Source organism: Rana temporaria, chromosome 3 (assembly GCF_905171775.1).
Source record: "Rana temporaria chromosome 3, aRanTem1.1, whole genome shotgun sequence".
Classification (NCBI taxonomy): Eukaryota; Metazoa; Chordata; class Amphibia; order Anura; family Ranidae; genus Rana; species Rana temporaria.
The window spans coordinates 118,487,355-118,506,727 of NC_053491.1; the positions used below are offsets into that span (position 1 = coordinate 118,487,355).

Sequence of the window (19,373 nt, forward strand, 5' to 3'; positions counted from 1 at the left end):
TTTAACCCCCGCTAGCGGCCGAAAAAGGGTTAATACCGCGGTATTAGCGCGGTTTCCCATTGATTTCATTTGGCATGTCATTTTTTTGGGGGCGGGAGCAGATATCCTCTTTTTAGAGGCACCCAGCTCCCACTTCCTCCCAGGGCTTTGCGGCACCGGAAGGAAGATCACCTCTCCCCCCTCCCTCCCTGCAATCTTCTAGGACACGTCACAGGTCCCATAAGATTGCCGGCCATCCACAGCGCACAGCGTGGCTCTCGCATGTGCAGTGCGAAGCCACATCCGGGCGCCCACAGTAAGAATGCCAGCGCCATGGAGAGGAGCCGAACTTGGTACGCTCGCATCACTGGACTGTGGGAATCTTTGCCATTCTGCTGGACAAGCCCCTCCCTGCTTAGTGAGCAGAGAGGGATCTGTCATCCGCCAGCTCAGCAGAGATCAGCAGAGAGATCTCCCGCTGAGCTGGCGGACCTCTGCAAGCGGATGCGTCCCCGTGTGGAAGGGGCCTTGTTTGTAAAATTCAGGGCAAATTATAGTTTGTGTGAAAGCTTATAGAGCAGTGATGGTGGACCTTGGCACCCCAGATGTTTTGGAACTACATTTTCCATGACGATCAAACACTCTGCAATGTAGCTGAGTATCATGGGAAATGTAGTTCCAAAACATCTGGGGTGCCAAGGTTCGCCATCACTGTTATAGAGGCTACAAACTATTTGTGTGTGTGTGTGTGTGTGTGTGTGTGTGTGTGTGTGTGTGTGTGTGTGTGTGTATGTGTATATATTACACAGAGGGAAAAATAATTTTATCCCCTGCAAATTTTGTGAGTTTTTGCCCACTTAGAAAGGAATGAAAGGTCTATAATTTTTATCATAAGTGTATTTTAAATGATAGAGACAAAATATCAACCAAAAATCCAGAAAAAACAAATGCTATAAATTAAGTTGCAGTTCACTGAGTAAAATACGTTTTTGATCCCCGAGCAAAACATGACTTAGTACTTGGTGCAGAAACCCCTGTTGGCAAGCACAGAGGTAAGGCGTTTCTTGTAGTTGATGACCAGGTTTGCACACATCTCAGGAGGGATTTTGGTCCACTCTTCTTTACAGATTTCTCTAAATCCTTTTCTTGGTTGTCTCTTGGCAACTCTAAGTTTCTGCTCCCTTCATAAATTTTCTACAGGAGTATGGTCTGGAGACTGACTAGGTCACTCCATGACCTTAATGTGCCACTCCTTTGTTTCCTTGGTAGTATGTTTTGAGTCACTCTAATGCTGGAAGTTCCAGCCACGATCGATCTTCAGTGTTCTGGCTGGGGGAAGAAGGTTTTCATCTAAGATTTTACAATACATGGCCCCCATCAATTGGCCCCTCAATGCAGTAAAGTCGGCCTGTACTTAGCAGAGAAACCGCCCCAAAGCATAATGTTTCCACCACCATGTTTGACTGTAGAGATTGTTATTAGGGTCATAGTCAGTATTTTGCTTCATCCAAACACGGCGAGTCGAGTTAATGCCAAAGAGCTCAAATTTGGCCTCATGATTATTTTCTTCCAATCCTTCTCTGAATCATTTAGATGTTCATTGGCATGACTGTACATGTTCCTTTTTGAGGAGGGGAACTCGCTGTGTTTGGGGAAGAAAAATGCTGACTTTGACCCCAAGAACAGCACCCCTACAGTCAAGCACGGAGGTGGAAACATTATGTTTCATACTTGGATGAGAACCTTCTTCAGCCAGAACACTGAAGATGGGACGTGCATGGGTCTTTCAGCATGACAATGACCAAAAACATACCACCAAGGCAACAAAGGAGCGGCTCAAAAAGAAGCATATTAAGGTAATGGAGTGGCCTAGCCAGTCTCCAGACCTTAATCCTATAGAAAATGTATGGAGGCAGCTGAAATATCGAGTTGCCAAGCGACAGCCAAGAAAACGTAAGGATTTAGAGGCTCTGTAAAGAAGAGTGGACCAAAATCCCTCCTGAGATTTGTGCACAAACTAGTAACCAACTGCAAGAAACGTCTTACAACTGTGATTGCCAACAATGGTTTCTCCACCAAGCAATAAGTCATGTTGTGCTTGGGTGATCAAATACTTATTTTACTCACTGAACTGCAACTCAATTTATAATCTTTGTATCATGTGTTTTTTCAGATTTGATATGCTGTCTTTATCATTTTAAATACAAGTAGGATAAAAAATTATCGACCCTTCATTTCTTTGTAGGTGGGCCAACTTACAAAATCTGCAGGGGACCAAATAATTATTTTCCTCACTGTGTGTGTATGTGTGTATATGTATATATAAAAATTGTATTGTGTGTACGGGGCTTAAGGCAAGATTTAGGATTAACAGTGATCTATCTGAAGCATTTTCTTTGAAGCGTGGCACTAGGCAGGGGTGTGATTTTACTTTTTGCCCTAGCATTGGAGCCTCTGGCAATGGTCTGTGCTTTGCCTTCTATCATGGGATTTAGGAGGGAGATCAGGAGGACAAGATCTCCCTTTATGCTGCTTATCGAGCATTTTGGGTCATATTCAGGATTCTCTATAAATTGGCATTAATCCGTCCTTCTCCCTCTACATCCCTTACCCCAGCCGCTATTGGTGAGAGCCTCACATATGTGTGTAGTCACTTCCATTATCTAGGTGTCTACCCTTAAATCTTAAACCTATATTACATAAGTTCAAGCAACATTTTCTAGATGGTGTACATTTTTTCTGGATGTGTCAACTTAATTAAAATGGTGTGGGCTCCTCAACGACTCTATATTTTATATAACTCCCCTGTCTGGATCCCCCAACAGTGGTTCATTCATGTTGGTTTTCAGTTTCATGCACTAATTGGAAATAGGCATTGCCATGATTAAGCTTACTACTTTATAATACCCTAAAGATTAGGGAAGCATGGCAGTTCCACATACTCAGACTCAGAGCCACATAGGTGTGAACATATGCCAAGGTAAGTTCTGCAATAACATCTTACATGTTTGTATTCATCAAAAATACACAAATTTCTGTTGCATGTTTTTCACTAAACTACTGATATTTTGGTCTGCTAGAGGATGCGTGTGTAGATAAATGTATGAGCAAGTAGATGATATTGTATTTTCTTTATCGTACATCACGGGACACAGAGCGGCATATTCATTACTATATGGGTTATATGGAGTACCTTCAGGTGTTGACACTGGCAATCTCAAACAGGAAATGCCCCTCCCTATATAACCCTCTCCCATAGGAGGAGTACCTCAGTTTTTACGCCAGTGTCTTAGGTGTTAGTCATGGTTTAGCTTGCCTCCGCATCCTTGGGATTAGGTGAGCTAACCGGTTCTGTCCAAAAAAGCCTCAGCGCTAAAGTGGTCAGTAACCGGACCCCAAACCCTTGGGGTATAGCCCATAATGCTTTTCTTTTTAGAGAGCTGCACCCTGGGCCCAGAACTTAGAAACCTTTGGGTGCCTAATGTTTCTGTTGCCAGAGTGCTATATGGGCCCAGGACAGTGGATCCTTCATAGGAACCCAGGGCCTGAAGGTCTAGACATCCCCACCGAGATGGGGGAAGATTGGGCCTCTTGCTTGGCAAAGTCCTGCGGCATGGAGCAGGTAAGTGAGGGGGAAACTTGCGGAACTTGGTTCTTAGCAGGTTTTTTCTGGGGGGTCACAGGGGACATGCCTAAAGTTATGCACTGCATCTGGCAAACTAGTCACATATCATAAAGATAGGATGGCTCTATATGTATTATTCCCCATAAGATGTGACCTCCCTTGTAGTGTTGGAAAAGCATTGAGTGGGGCCTGTGTGATATAAAAGTATATGTGTGTGTCAGAGAGCTGTGCTTACCTGCAAGCCTCCAGGCGATGCTCCATTCAGTCTTCCTCCTCAGAGCCTGCAAAGCAGGCAAAACGCTGACCTCCTCGTGGTTCCAGGCTGCAGGCTGCAGTTTGCTGGAGCAGAGAGGTCCCTTCCTCCCCCCCCCCCCTGTCGGGAGGGGCATTTCCTGTTTGAGATTGCTGGGGGGGGAAGGGCGGGTCAGTGGCTTAAGGAAGGGGCGGCCCTTCCTTGTTTGTTCCATATAGCTCATTCAATACTTTGGAACTGGGGAGGAAAGACCAGAGCGGCAGCACGGGGCGCCGAGGACACACAGGGGCCAGAAAGAATATTTCAGTCTTCAGAAGACTGTTTTCAAGCCTAGGAATAGGCTGTTTCTTTTCCATCTCATAGTTTTTCTTGCAATACTACTCAGGGGGACAGAATGTTTTTTCTTTCCTAGATTTGAAAAAAAAAAAGAAAAAGAAAGAAAGATTTTTTTTTGGAAAAAAAAAAAAAAAGAAGTGTCATCTAGGGGAGAGGAAGCATTTTTTATCCCCCAAACAGGTGTTTGGGCATTTAACTATTTATAGTCCCAGGTACCAATAAGCTAGCAGGTGTACCTCGGTATTGTACCATGGCATCCGGGTCAGAGGGTACAAGAGGTGGGGATTCCCCCAGAGAGTCTGAGGTCTCGGACAAAGCTATGCCGCTGCTTTCCCCACAGGGAGACTTGGGGCCATCGGGATCTGGGGCTGGAGCTGGCGCGGGTCAGTCCAACCCTAAGATGGTCACGGAGGAGGTATTACTCACCTCTTTAAAAGAGATGCAGAAAAGCATGGGAAAAATGATAGCCGCAGCTATGCGGGGCAGTAAGCGGAATAGATCTCCGTCGCCCGAGCGCGGACCCTCAGAAGAGGAGGTCCTTTCCTCAGGGGAATTGGACGACCTCTTGGACAAGGACCAAGTAGGTTCAGGGATCGAAGATCCGGATACAGAGGAGTCTGGAGCAGTCTCCCAAGGGGAGAGCTGGTGGATTCAAGCCTTAACGGACTTGGTCCATAATGCATTCAACTTGCCAGTACCAGATCTCCAGGTATCGACGGTTTCAGCTTTGGGCTCACTGAGGGCGCCTCAAAGCAATGCAGTATTTCCGATCCACCCTCTAGGGAGTTTTGTTCCAAGATTGGAACAAGCCAGATAAAATCTTCTTACCACCTAAAAGATTCTCTGCCCTATATCCTATGGAAGATACATTTTCCAAGAAATGGGCTACTCCGGCAGTGGACGCAGCCATCTCATGTATTAACAAATCATTAACATGCCCTGTAGAAAACATACAGGTATTCAAGGATCCAGTTGATAAACGCTTGGAAGCACTACTTAAGAACTCCTTCACTACTGCAGGGGCAGTAGTACAGCCAGCTGTGGCTGCGATTGGGGTTGCTCAAGCATTATCGGATCAAGTTAAGCAGATGCTTAAACTTATTCCTGCCCAGCAGGCAGAAGAATTTTCGGATGTCCCTAGGGCCATATGTTTTACAGTAGACGCAATTAAGGATTCTATCCAGCAAGCGTCACGTTTATCGTTATCCCTTATCCATATGAGAAGACTCTTATGGTTAAAAAGCTGGGAGGCCGAGCCCCCATGCAAGAAGCTCCTGGTAGGGTTCCCCTTCCATGGAGGACGACTCTTCGGAGAAGACCTAGATAAATACATTCAAACCATTTCAAATGGCAAAAGTACTCTCTTGCCAACTAAGAGGAAGTTTCAGGGGCCTGCGTTTAAACGACAGTACTCCCCTGGGCAGGGGCCCTCTAATGCCAAACAGTATCGACGGCCTCCTGCGAAAGCAAACTTCGGCTTCAACAGCAAATCACAAGGACAGGCTGCTAGAGGCAGAAAGCAGTGGGTTCGCAAACCAGCAAAACCAGCCCCCAAGCCGACCTTATGAAGGGGCGCCCCCACCCACGAAGGTGGGGGGAAGGCTGCGACTCTTTTCAGAGGTTTGGGAAGCCAGCATTCCCGACGAGTGGGTACGGTCTTCCGTGGCCACGGGCTACAAATTAGATTTCCTAAGGTTTCCTCCTCTTCATTTCCAGGAGTCGAGGATTCCAAACGATCCGGAGAAAGGAGCCGCATTAATGTCGGCATTAAATCATCTACTTTCCCAGGAAGTAATAGTAGAGGTACCAGTCCTGGAACAGGGGCTAGGTTTCTTCTCCAACCTATTCATCATCCCAAAGTCCAATGGAGATGTCAGGCCAATTTTGGACCTAAACATGGTAAATACATACCTAAAGATCCGCTCATTTCGGATGGAATCCGTGCGGTCAGCAGCTACCACACTCCAAAAGGACGACTTCATGGCGTCCATAGACATAAAGGATGCCTACCTTCATCTTCCAATTTATCAGCCACATCAAAAATATCTACGCTTCATGGTGGCTTCGCGTCACTTCCAATTCGTGGCGCTTCCCTACGGGTTGGCTACGGCCCCCCGGGTGTTCACGAAGGTCCTAGCTCCAATCCTAGCCAAACTAAGGATCCAAGGGGTCACGATCCTAGCATACCTGGACGACCTCCTAGTCATAGATCACTCGTCTCCTGGCTTGGAGCGAGCAGTGGCCCTCACGGTCCAATACCTCAAGAGGTTCGGCTGGGTCCTAAATCGAGAGAAGTCAGCTTTCCTGCCCACAAGGCAGTTGGAATATCTCGGCATGAGATTAGACACAGAACAACAAAGAGTGTTTCTACCTCTGAGGAAGGTCAAAGCCATCAAGGAATTAATCCTACTGGTTCTAAGCAAGAAGGAACCGACTATTCGCCTATGTATGAGGTTACTAGGCAAGATGGTGGCCACATTCGAGGCGGTACCATACGCCCAGAGCCACACTCGCATCCTGCAGGCAGCCATCCTGTCAGCATGGAGCAGAAGGCCACAGGCCTTGGATATCCCGTTGCCGCTCTCATCAAGAGTCCGACAAAGTCTGTGTTGGTGGTTAGACCCTCAGAATCTAGTGAAGGGGAAGTCTTTCAGCCCAGTGGCTTGGAAGATAGTGACCACAGACGCCAGCCTGACGGGCTGGGGAGCAATTTTGGATGGTTGCACTCGCCAAGGTACTTGGGCAACGCCAGAGAAGCAGTTGCCCATCAACATCTTGGAGCTCAGAGCTGCTCGACTAGCCCTCAGGGCTTGGACGTCAAAATTGCAGGGGTTCCCGGTGAGAATTCAATCAGACAATGCCACGGCCGTGGCATACATAAATCACCAAGGGGGAACCAGGAGTCAAGCCGCTCAGAGAGAGGTGAGCTTGATTCTCCTATGGGCAGAGGCTCATGTGCCCTGCATATCGGCAATATTCATTCCAGGAGTGGACAACTTTCAGGCGGACTTCTTAAGCCGCCAGACTCTATTGCCGGGGGAATGGTCTCTGCATCCACAAACCTTTCGAGCACTCTGCCAAAGATGGGGAGTGCCGGACGTGGATATCATGGCATCGAGACTCAACAAGAAGCTAGACAGGTTCATGTCCCGCTCAAGGGATCCGATGGCCTGCGGAACCGATGCGTTGGTTTGCCCTTGGCATCAGTTCAAACTTCTTTATGCGTTTCCCCCGCTCCAGTTACTACCCCGCCTGCTGCGCAGGATCCGGGTGGAGCACATACCAGTCATCCTGGTAGCTCCAGCATGGACCAGAAGGGCATGGTACTCACTAATCTTAAAGATGGTAGTGGGAGACCCTTGGACTCTTCCTCTACGGCCAGACCTGCTATCGCAAGGTCCGATCCTCCACCCTGCCTTACGGCATCTAAATTTGACGGCCTGGAAGCTGAATCCCTGATTCTCAGGGGTAGAGGTCTGTCTCAGAAGGTAATCTCTACCCTAATCAGAGCCAGGAAACCGGTCTCTAGGGTGATTTATTACAGGGTCTGGAAGGCCTATGTAGGCTGGTGTGAGTCCAAGCGATGGCTTTCTCGCAAATTCACCATTGATAGAGTTTTAAGTTTTCTCCAGCTAGGAGTGGATAAAGGATTGGCATTAAGCACAATCAAAGGACAGATTTCTGCTCTGTCAGTGTGGTTTCAGCGGCCGCTGGCCACCCACTCGCTGGTTAAGACCTTCCTTCAAGGGGTCTTACGTATTAAACCTCCAGTTAAATCCCCGCTTTGCCCGTGGGATTTAAACCTTGTTCTGTCAAGTTTACAGAAACAACCGTTTGAGCCGTTGGCTGAAATTCCTTTGGTTTTACTGACAAGGAAGTTAGTATTTTTGGTCGCCATAGTTTCCGCAAGAAGAGTATCGGAACTGGCGGCCTTATCCTGTAAGGAACCATATCTTATTTTTCACAAGGACAGGGTCGTTCTCCGCCCTCATCCTTCCTTCCTACCGAAGGTTGTATCCAGTTTTCATTTGAACCAGGATTTGGTATTACCATCCTTCTTCCCTAAACCTACTTCCAGAAAGGAAGGGTTGCTGCATACCTTGGATATTGTCAGGGCCATGAAGGCCTATCTTAAAGCTACAAAGAAGATCCGGAAAACAGATGTGCTGTTCATATTACCGGATGGGCCCAAGAAGGGGCAGGCAGCTGCAAAGTCCACCATTTCTAGGTGGATTAAGCAATTAATCACTCAGGCCTACGGCTTGAAAGGGTTGCCTCCTCCAGTATCATTAAAGGCTCATTCTACTAGGGCCATGGGCGCCTCCTGGGCAGCACACCACCAGATCTCTATGGCTCAAGTTTGCAAGGCGGCAACCTGGTCTTCTGTCCACACGTTTACAAAATTCTACCAGTTGGACGTAAGAAGGAGGTCTGATACAGCCTTTGGGCAGGCAGTGCTGCAGGCTGCAGTTTGAGACCCTCGGATTCCGGGGGCTCCTCTTTTTTGAGTTAAAATTTAAGATTATTTTTCTCAACTAAGTTGGATTTATTATGATTTGAGTATTTCTCTAAATTAAATCCTTTTGTCTTGGAGATGTTCTCCCTCCCCTCATTGTGAGCATTGCTTTGGGACATCCCATATAGTAATGAATATGCCGCTCTGTGTCCTGTGATGTACGATAAAGAAAAAGGGATTTTTAATACAGCTTACCTGTAAAATCCTTTTCTTGGAGTACATCACGGGACACAGAGCTCCCACCCCTCTTTTTGGGGACCATTTTGGGAGGCATACTGCTTGCTACAAAACTGAGGTACTCCTCCTATGGGAGGGGGTTATATAGGGAGGGGCATTTCCTGTTTGAGATTGCCAGTGTCAACACTTGAAGGTACTCCATATAACCCATATAGTAATGAATATGCCGCTCTGTGTCCCGTGATGTACTCCAAGAAAAGGATTTTACAGGTAAGCTGTATTAAAAATCCCTTTATTGTACATATGCACAGATTTCAATTAACAAGCCTAATTTACACAAGTAAGGCAAGGCACTAGTAAGGACATTTCTAATTTTTAGGTCCATCCTCACTTTATAGTATTGTGTTTCCAGAAGAGTCTTTGTGGCCAAATAGTTGCTTCAAATCTAAGTGATCCAGACTTGTTACACATGTTTCGTCTCGCAGCTTCTTTTCTATTTATCTTGTTTTTTTTTGCTAGTGTCTGAAATATCCAGCTGTGCGCTAATAGGCAGTCTTATCGTACTTGTCAGCCACTAAGCAAAATCTGTGATGCTGAAGCCTAAAATGCAGATATTTTATGTAGTCTGCAGGATAATCACCTTGCTCTTTTCCAGTTTAGTGCACTGGTGAAAGCTGGTGATAGCTGGTGATGGATGTTAGCTGTTTAAGGGCAAGTCCAGTTACATTCTTTCATCCATGATTATTTACACATTCCCTCCTAATTTACTACATACTGGCTGTTGCAAATGATATGCATTTTTTATTTTATTTTTACACATTTACAACCCCTCTCCCTTCTGTTGTGATATTGTTATATGGACTAATTTCAAGTATTCCCTCCATCTCCGTCCACATTGGCTAGTACTTTTAATTGTATGCTTTGGCTCAGATCCAAAAGTAAAGATTTAAATCGACATAATCACACTCTCTAAATGCTGTTCAGGGTTCTGGTTATGAAGTTATCACCCTAGCTTTGTTATTTTTTATATAAAGCTGAAGGTTTTTTTGCTATGCTACCCCAGGGACATAACCTAATGATGAATTCCAAGTTGCGCAAATTTTACATCGGTTTGGTATAATATAAGTATGTATATGTTATACCTGTTGGGCCCCCTTGGGAAGCCAGAAACCACTGTAGTAGGCACCAATACTACAGTTATCGCCACTAGCTTGTGGCTTTGTGCCGCGTGCTACATTGTGAACACAGGATGTTGCTTGCTCAGCATGACTACCATTCATTCAGTTAACCGTTTGCATTTTCTAGATGAATGTAAAGATTTTCTGACTGAACTAGGTGAAGAGGCGGGGCAGTGACGCCACAGTCTCCTTATCCAACCAGAGAATAATTTGCACTCATGTAGAAAATGTAAGGTGTTCCCTGAAAGGTGTTTTTGCCAAGTGAGTGACCTTTGAGGTTCATTAAGCAGCGGCGCACCTCTCAGAACGGGACCCGGAAGCTTTAGTAACTGTGCCTACTATAGTGATTATCCACTTCTACAGGTATAACACATATATACTAATATTGGTCCAAGCTGGATGTAACTATGTAAAAATTCAGATTCCTGGAATTTCACTTTAAATTTAATAAGGTGTGTCCAACAAATCATTTCCTTCTGGGTTTAAAAATGTTTCCTTAGTATTTGTATCTGCAAAACTATTGAGATACAGTAGGTCTGGATATCAGAGATACTTATAAAAAAAAAATGCTTACTGTATGGCCACCCATAGACTTTAGCGAAAGGTTAGATGTGCAGGACCAATATGGGCCAGCATGAGACTGATTTTCGCTAAGACAAAAAATACACACCTAATCTGGTGAATATGGTCTTTATTACCATTACCACTTCAGCCCCAGACCATGATGTTTGTCAATGACCGGGCAACTTTTTGCGATTCGGCACTGCGTCGCTTTAACTGACAATTTGCGCGGTCGTGCGACGTAACTCCCAAACAAAATTGGTGGGGTTTTTTTCCCACAAATAGAGCTTTCTTTTGGTGGTATTTGATCACCTCTGCGGTTTTTATTTTGTGTGCTATAAACAAAAATAGAGCGACAATTTTGAAAAAATTTTATATTTTTTTACTTTTTGCTGTAATAAATATCCCCAAAAATATATAAAAAAAATAAAAAAATGTTTCCTCAGTTTAGGCCGATACGTATTCTACATATTTTTCGTAAAAAAAATCGCAATAAGCGTTAATTGATTGGTTTGCGCAAAAGTTATAGCGTCTACAAAATAGGGCATAGTTTTATGGCATTTTTATTAATATTTTTTTTTTACTAGTAATGGCGGCGATCATCGCTTTTTATCGGTACTGCGACCTTATGGCTGACACTTTTGACACATTTTTGGGACCATTGGCATTTTTATAGCGATCAGTGCTATAAAAATGCATTGATTACTATAAAAATGCCACTGGCAGGGAAGGAGATAACACTAGGGGGCAAGGAAGGGGTTAATTATTTTCCCTGTGTGTGTTCTAACTAAAGGGGAGGTGGGACTGACTTGGGGAAATGACAGATCGCTGTTCATACATTGTATGAACAGACGATCAGACATTTCTCCCCCTGACAGGACCGGGAGCTGTGTGTTTACACACACAGCTCCCGGTTCTCACTCTGTAATGGTGATCGCGCCCGCCAGGCACGCCCATCGGGACCAAGGGTGAGCGGGCGGCGCGCACACGCCCCTATTGGCTGAATCGCGAGATGACTTAATATTACGTGATCTCGCGCAGGGGAACCGACCTGCCGCGGTATAACTGCGGCGGCTGGTCGGCAAGTGGTTAAAAGTAATTGATTTTGTTTCACATTACATCTCATAAAATCTGGTATTCTTTCTTTGTTTTCTGTGGTTAAAGTGGTTTTCTGAATGCCATTTAAATACCATTTTCCTTTGCTTTTCAGAGCTGCATTTGGTAAGGAGTCAGAAGTCCTGATAGGAAACCTTGGCGATAAACTGATTCCGCAGAATGAGACTATGAGTGATGTCAGTGATTTGAAAGCCCTCGCCAATCTGCATGAGAGTTTAGAGTGGCTGGCAGGAAGACTGAAAGCTGCGATCGCCAACCTACTAAGTGCACAATGTAAGTATCTGTAAACTTGTCATTTTAGCTACCAGTAGAAATGGTGACATTTGTCAGAACTAATTAATACACATTAGGATTATTAATAAAAATCAGGATAATTGCTTTTCATTTAACTCATTTAACTGCACTTTGACCATACAATTTTAGGACACGATATAGGAATTTGCTCTTGAAGTTAAGTGAAAATTAATTTTAAATAGGTATGTCTTGTTGAAACAAATTGCAGATATTACATTACATTGAGGAAAGGTTTTTCTCTTTAATTCCCTCATTAAAAGTAATGGTTTATAATAGGTTTTTGTTGGCACAAAAAAATCTGGAGAAACTTCCATTTTAGATTCTCCGACCTTCAGTTGACACTCATAAAACCCCTCCAACTCCAATAAATCCTCAGATTAGGTGATGGATGTATGGATGTCTCCTCTCTACTGACAAAGATTACTGGCCTTGTTTTTTTTTTAATGGATTCCTTCTTCAAGTACCTAGCTGCACTCCAACCATATAGGCTAATGGCACTGCTTCCAGATACAGTGCCTTGCGAAAGTATTCGGCCCCCTTGAACTTTGCAACCTTTTGCCACATTTCAGGCTTCAAACATAAAGATATAAAACTGTATTTTTTTTTTGAAGAATCAACAAGTGGGACACAATCATAAAGTGGAACTAAATTTATTGGATATTTCAAACTTTTTTAACAAATAAAAAACTGAAAAATTGGGCGTGCAAAATTATTCAGCCCCTTTACTTTCAGTGCAGCAAACTCTCTCCAGAAGTTCAGTGAGGATCTCTGAATGATTCAATGTTGACCTAAATGACTAATGATGATAAATAGAATCCACCTGTGTGTAATCAAGTCTCCGAATAAATGCATCTGCACTGTGATAGTCTCAGAGGTCCGTTTAAAGCGCAGAAAGCATCATGAAGAACAAGGAACACACCAGGCAGGTCCGAGATACTGTTGTGGAGAAGTTTAAAGCCGGATTTGGATACAAAAAGATTTCCCAAGCTTTAAACATCCCAAGAAGCACTGTGCAAGCGATAATATTGAAATGGAAGGAGTATCAGACCACTGCAAATCTACGAAGACCTGGCCGTCCCTCTAAACTTTTAGCTCATACAAGGAGAAGACTGATCAGAGATGCAGCCAAGAGGCCCATGATCACTCTGGATGAACTGCAGAGATCTACAGCTGAGGTGGGTGACTCTGTCCATAGGACAACAATCAGTCGTATATTGCACAAATCTGGCCTTTATGGAAGAGTGGCAAGAAGAAAGCCATTTCTTAAAGATATCCATAAAAAAAGTGTTGTTTAAAGTTTGCCACAAGCCACCTGGGAGACACACCAAACATGTGGAAGAAGGTGCTCTGGTCAGATGAAACCAAAATCGAACTTTTTGGCAACAATGCAAAACGTTATGTTTGGCGTAAATGCAACACAGCTCATCACCCTATACACACCATCCCCACTGTCAAACATGGTGGTGGCAGCATCATGGTTTGGGCCTGCTTTTCTTCAGCAGGGACAGGGAAGATGGTTAAAATTGATGGTAAGATGGATGGAGCCAAATACAGGACCATTCTGGAAGAAAACCTGATGGAGTCTGCAAAAGACCTAGGACTGGGACGGAGATTTGTCTTCCAACAAGACAATGATCCAAAACATAAAGCAAAATCTACAATGGAATGGTTCACAAATAAACATATCCAGGTGTTAGAATGGCCAAGTCAAAGTCCAGACCTGAATCCAATTGAGAATCTGTGGAAAGAACTGAAAACTGCTGTTCACAAACGCTCTCCATCCAACCTCACTGAGCTCGAGCTGTTTTGCAAGGAGGAATGGGCAAAAATTTCAGTCTCTCGATGTGCAAAACTGATAGAGACATACCCCAAGCGACTTACAGCTGTAATCGCAGCAAAAGGTGGCGCTACAAAGTATTAACTTAAGGGGGCTGAATAATTTTGCACGCCCAATTTTTCAGTTTTTTATTTGTTAAAAAAGTATGAAATATCCAATAAATTTCATTCCACTTCATGATTGTGTCCCACTTGTTGTTGATTCTTCAAAAAAAAAATAGTTTTATATCTTTATTTTTGAAGCCTGAGGTCGCAAAGTTCAAGGGGGCCGAATACTTTCGCAAGGCACTGTAGGTACCTTAGGCATGGCACTGGGACCATGCCCAGAGCCCACTGGATGGAAGACACAGGGCTGGCCTGTAATGTCACGAAGGGCACTGGACTTTGCATTGGGTGCTCTTCCTCTGTACAGTGCACAATTTGTGGAATTATCCATAGAGTGCTATATACGTCCAGGACAGTGGTGATTTTTTTTTTTAGCGCTGGGAGCTAGGCTGTAACACAAAATGAGGGCTGTGACTGCATAAGGAGTAACTCCACTTTTGTTGGGAAAAAAAAAGCATGCCCCTCTGGATGATCCATGTACATTGCAGAGATTTTAACAAACTTTGTTGCAGATTCTTATCTTTTGTTCTGAAGAAATATCTGTTTGTGTGACTTTTTTATTAGTGTTTAGCTTCTGCACTTGCGGGTTTTTAATGAGGAAAGTGGCAAGGTCTGAATCCCTTTAGAAGTGATTAGCCTTTTGGGAGTATCTCACCAAAACTAAAAATCTGATTTGTATCCAAATGTAAACTTCAGAGAAAATCAGCAAAAATATTTGAAGCTTCCTGATGACGCAAATATTTTTGCCAAACGCGTTGAGGCTGCTGGGAGAGGAACCACATGACACGTCGCCAATCGAAAGAAAGGCCCGCAGGGTACATTGATAAAGGAAGGAACAGGGGCACACGCACTTTTTTCCACCCCACATACACGGCTAGAGAAGCTGGGTGCAGGCATAAAGGCACAGGAATATGTGAGTGCAATAGTCTTTTAGTTTTAATTCAATAAAATAGTTTTTATTTACTACACTATGATGGCTATCTATTTCTTGTGAGCATTAATAGAAGAAAAAAAGCAATAATAATTAGTCTACTTGGGGAAGGCTGCAGCTTGATTGAGTAGGATTGGTTATCCAGATCAATGAACCAAAGCCGTAAATAAAGTTGTATCTGGTGAGTGGCCATTGCAGAAGGTGGTGGGATAATCACGGAAGTGGTGAAAACAGCTGCACTTTTAATCCACACATAAGGAATGTGAAGTTCTTTGGAAAAGTTTGATCGCTCACTGGGACTATTCAATATAATAGAGGAAATTGACTTTTTTTCCTTTTTTTTTCCTTTTTTCGTTCACATTTTTTATTTATTTTTTCATTTATATTTTGATAATCTTTTTATATCTCTACATATTTTTTTGATATTACAAGACAATGTTCAGAAATGGAAAAAGCTGAAGAGCTGTCAAAGGCACAGTATAATTGGTGGCGAGCACTTGCACTTTGTTAGGGGAACATTTTGCACTGTATACCCATTATATACACAGGGGTTTGTTTGTTTAACCACTTCCTGACGGCCGTACGACTTTGTATGGCCGCAGTGTGGATGCCAATTGCCGGGAGGCCGTCTATATATGGCCTCCAGCCACTGGGGGGCGCGCGCGCCCGGCGCATTACTGAGATGCCAATGCGCGTGCCTGGCGACTGTGATGTCTGCCAGGCACCCGCGATCACGGGTTACACTGACAAGGATGTGGAACTGTGTGTGTAAACACACAGATCCACGTCCTGTCAGGGAGAGAGGAGACCGATCTGTGTCCCTTGTACATAGGGACACAGATCGGTCACCTCCCCCAGTCAGTCCCCTTCCCCCACAGTTAGAAACACTATGCAGGGTACACATTTAACCCCTTCCTCACCCGCTAGTGTTAACCCCTTCCCTGCCAGTCACATTCATACAGTAATTAGTGCATATTTATAGCACTGATCGCAGTATAAATGTGAATGGTGCCAAAAATGTGTCAAAAGTGTCCGATATGTCAGCCGCAATATCGCAGTCCCAATAAAAATCGCAGATCGCCGCCATTACTAGTAAAAAAAAAAAAAAAAAAAAAATAATACTGTCCCCTATTTTGTAGGCGCCAAAACTTTTGTGCAAACCAGTCGCTTATTTTTTTTTAAAAAAATTGGGCTATTTATTATAGCAACAAATAAAAAATATTGATATTTTTTTCAAGATTTTCGGTCTTTTTTTGTTTATAGCGCAAAAAATAAAAACCGCAGAGGTGATCAAATACAACCAAAATAAAGCTCTACTTGTGGGGGAAAAAAATGGACATAGATTTTGTTTGGGAGCCACGTCGCACGACTGCGCAATTGTCAGTTAAAGCGACGCAGTGCCAGAAGCTGAAATTTTACCTGGGCAGGAGGGGGGTATATGTGCCCAGTAAGCAAGTGGTTAATGCATTTTTAGGATTAATATATTAATATTCATGCATGTTTGTACAATAAGCACATATTTAAAGCCTAGTGGCAATTCACTGAATGGAAGTTAGGATAACACTTCACGGGTTTCCTTCATAAAAATAGGTTGCTCACAAATTTGGTTTACAATTTCAAGGTTAGCGCAATCCATTCATTGTCTAAACATTTTTTAGCATTTCATTCAAGGGTAACGTGCATTTTTGATTGCACCAAGCTAAATAATAAGCTATAAATCTATGATATATATATATATATTCTTTTGCGCCGGTAACATCCATTTTTTATCTTATATTAGAATGGTTGCAGATTGTTTTCAGATATTATCAAATACGTAAATATTCTGAAAATTGTTCATAAGCATGGATAGTTAATCTGGCACTGTCGGTAACTTTACAAGCTTTCGTGAATAATTTTCTGACATGTCACAATATGCAGCAATAGTATAACTTTTCTAAAAGATGTGCTTTTTGTTATTAAAAACTGTGCCTAATTTGCGAGAAAGTGACTTTCCTTTGGTTGAGCATTGCATTTTATATTAATAGTCAGCTCCACCACAATGAAGCATTTCTTCACTCTCCCACCTTATGAGATCACTTATAGAAAATCACATAGTAAAAGGCTGCAGCAGGAAACTGATCAGTGTGACATCATTTGGGCTGACCTTAGAAAAAGCCTAAACAAATATGGATCCATCTTCTTTGAGAGAATGGTGAATGTAGGCATTGTCATTGTAGTACTGTGATTCCTGTAAGAGGTAAAATTCCCACTGTTACATTTTGGGAAATGTACTTAAATTGATACTAAGCACACACTGTTTAATTTACATTGTCCCTTCTATTTTTGCATGTGGTTGATGGCGCTGCAATTATTTTAATAAAAAGTACCTTTTTCTTAATCGATATACAGCTGTCACATGACCCAGATCTTTCCCAGCCTGTCTGCCTGTCTGCTGGGAAACATAAGGAGGAAGATCATGTAGTCCTCTGCTACTGCTCACATGTTAAAAAAACAAAAAAAAAACGCCTTTGGGCCCTTTCACACAGGGGGAGGATCAGTAATGATCCGCCTCTGTGTGTCCGTAAGCTCAGCGGGGATCGCTCCGTATATCCCCACTGAGCCGGCGGCTGACAGGGCGGTCCCCGCACACTGTGCGGGGACCGCCCTGTCTTTTCTCCGCTCTCCCCTATGGGGGGATCGGATGAAGACAGACCGTGTGTCCGTGTTCATCCGATCCAATCCGCAGACGGAAGAAAAAATAGGGTTTTCTTCCGTCCGCAAAATCGGATCTTTGCGGGTGATTACGGGTGTCAGCGGATGTTTATCCGCTGACACCCGCAATCACATAGGGACCAATGTATGTCCCTTTTTCATCCGCAAACGGATGGATGAAAAAGCGGACATACGGTCTGCACATCTGAAAGGGGCCTTTGGAATACAGAGTAAAAATACATAATATCAATAAACTATTTTAAATTGTCATACAAATATACATTTGAAATCAAATCTTCATTTTTTTTCTTTGGCAATAACATGGTGTGTGGGTGGATTTCTGCTAGTCGCAGGCTGTCACATCCCTCCAGCCTGTCTCTTAGAATAACCAGGAGAAGAAGCCTCCATTAATCTACATATAATGTCCGGCCCCAACTTGTTTAGCTGGTTAGTAGGCATGGAGCAGGAGGGAGGGAGTGGGCTGTCATTTACTACTGTCTATACACCCACATGTGTGACTCTATAGTCACATGGGCTACCTATGTGATAGGGAGGAAATGCTCAGCATAGAAACACTTTTGAGAACTGAGCATGTGCAGAATTGCCACCACAACTTCCAAATCCCGAACTGAATTGGGGACATGGACAGAAGGGCGAGATAGTGAGCAGCAGGATCAACCTGTTTTTTTTTTGTTGCATAATATATAGGGAAAGAATCATATAGTAACCGAGTATGAACAACATTTAATACAGCATTTATTGATCGTTTTTTATGATGTGGGTTTAGTGATACCTTAACATGAAAAATGGTATTTGATGCTGGGTCCAGGTTTTATAGTCAATATTCCTTCTTGCCACAGTTCTAACTGATGGCAATGACTATTACTTTCCACTAACAGAGCGTACACAGCTGAAACTAATAGTCTTGACATTGACTCTGGTGATCTTGGAGTTTAGCCAGAAATTATTTACTGCAATGTAAAAATTAAAGGTCGAAAGAGCCAGTTCCCTGAGAAATCCCTAAATCCTTAATCACTCAGCAGAGGTCAGGCATTTGTACATTTAAATGGAATATGTGATGAGGTGAATGCAGCATTGAAGGAAAGACCAGTTACACACCGCAGCCATGTTTACCAATGATGAGGAAAATTATACATGACTCTATCTCATCCTTTACACTGTGGTAGCGGTCTGTCCAAGGTTGTTTTAACCTAAGCACTGATTCTCTCTAGTGAATCTTAATATGCCTGATATAAAATGTTTGCTATACCTAAAATCTGTAAGCTTTCCATTAAAGGGATGCCAATATCTTCCAGTAATATGGATTGTTGTAATTTCCCCACATCAGAAAGAAACTTTTGATGCTTGTTATTATGTTTACCTTATTTTTCTGTCTTATTGCCAGACTTTTAGGCTAGAAGAAGCTTAACAAGGGCTGCCTGCAGTGTCCTGTGATGTGTTTTCACAGCAGGAAATCAGCTGTTTGTCAGAAAACGTTTCCTCTACTCTGAGATAAATCATTGCATTTTGAACCCCTAATCTAACCAAAAGCCACAATGAAGGAGCAAGATATCCACATGCATTTTTTATTTCATTTTTTTTTTGTTAAAAACATCATACTTACCCACTCTGTGCAAAACAGCCCTGATGCTCTTCTTCTCGGGTCCCCCCACCGGTGCTTCTGGCCCCTCCCCTTTGCTGGGTGCTTTTATAGCAAGTTGCTTGCAATGGGGGCTCTCATATGTGCTCGCTCCCGAGCCTCATTCTGTGTA

The 19,373-nt window shown here is 43.4% G+C and overlaps 1 protein-coding gene across 1 annotated transcript in view; it reads left to right on the forward strand.

The window, feature by feature from the left end:
- Positions 1–19,373, forward strand: part of EXOC4 (exocyst complex component 4) — a 534,668-nt gene that overhangs the window by 425,618 nt on the left and 89,677 nt on the right. Inside the window, exon 14 of the mRNA XM_040343312.1 lies at positions 11,836–12,014. Within this exon, the coding sequence (XP_040199246.1) occupies positions 11,836–12,014 (179 nt within the window). The remainder of the gene's footprint in view (positions 1–11,835; positions 12,015–19,373) is intronic.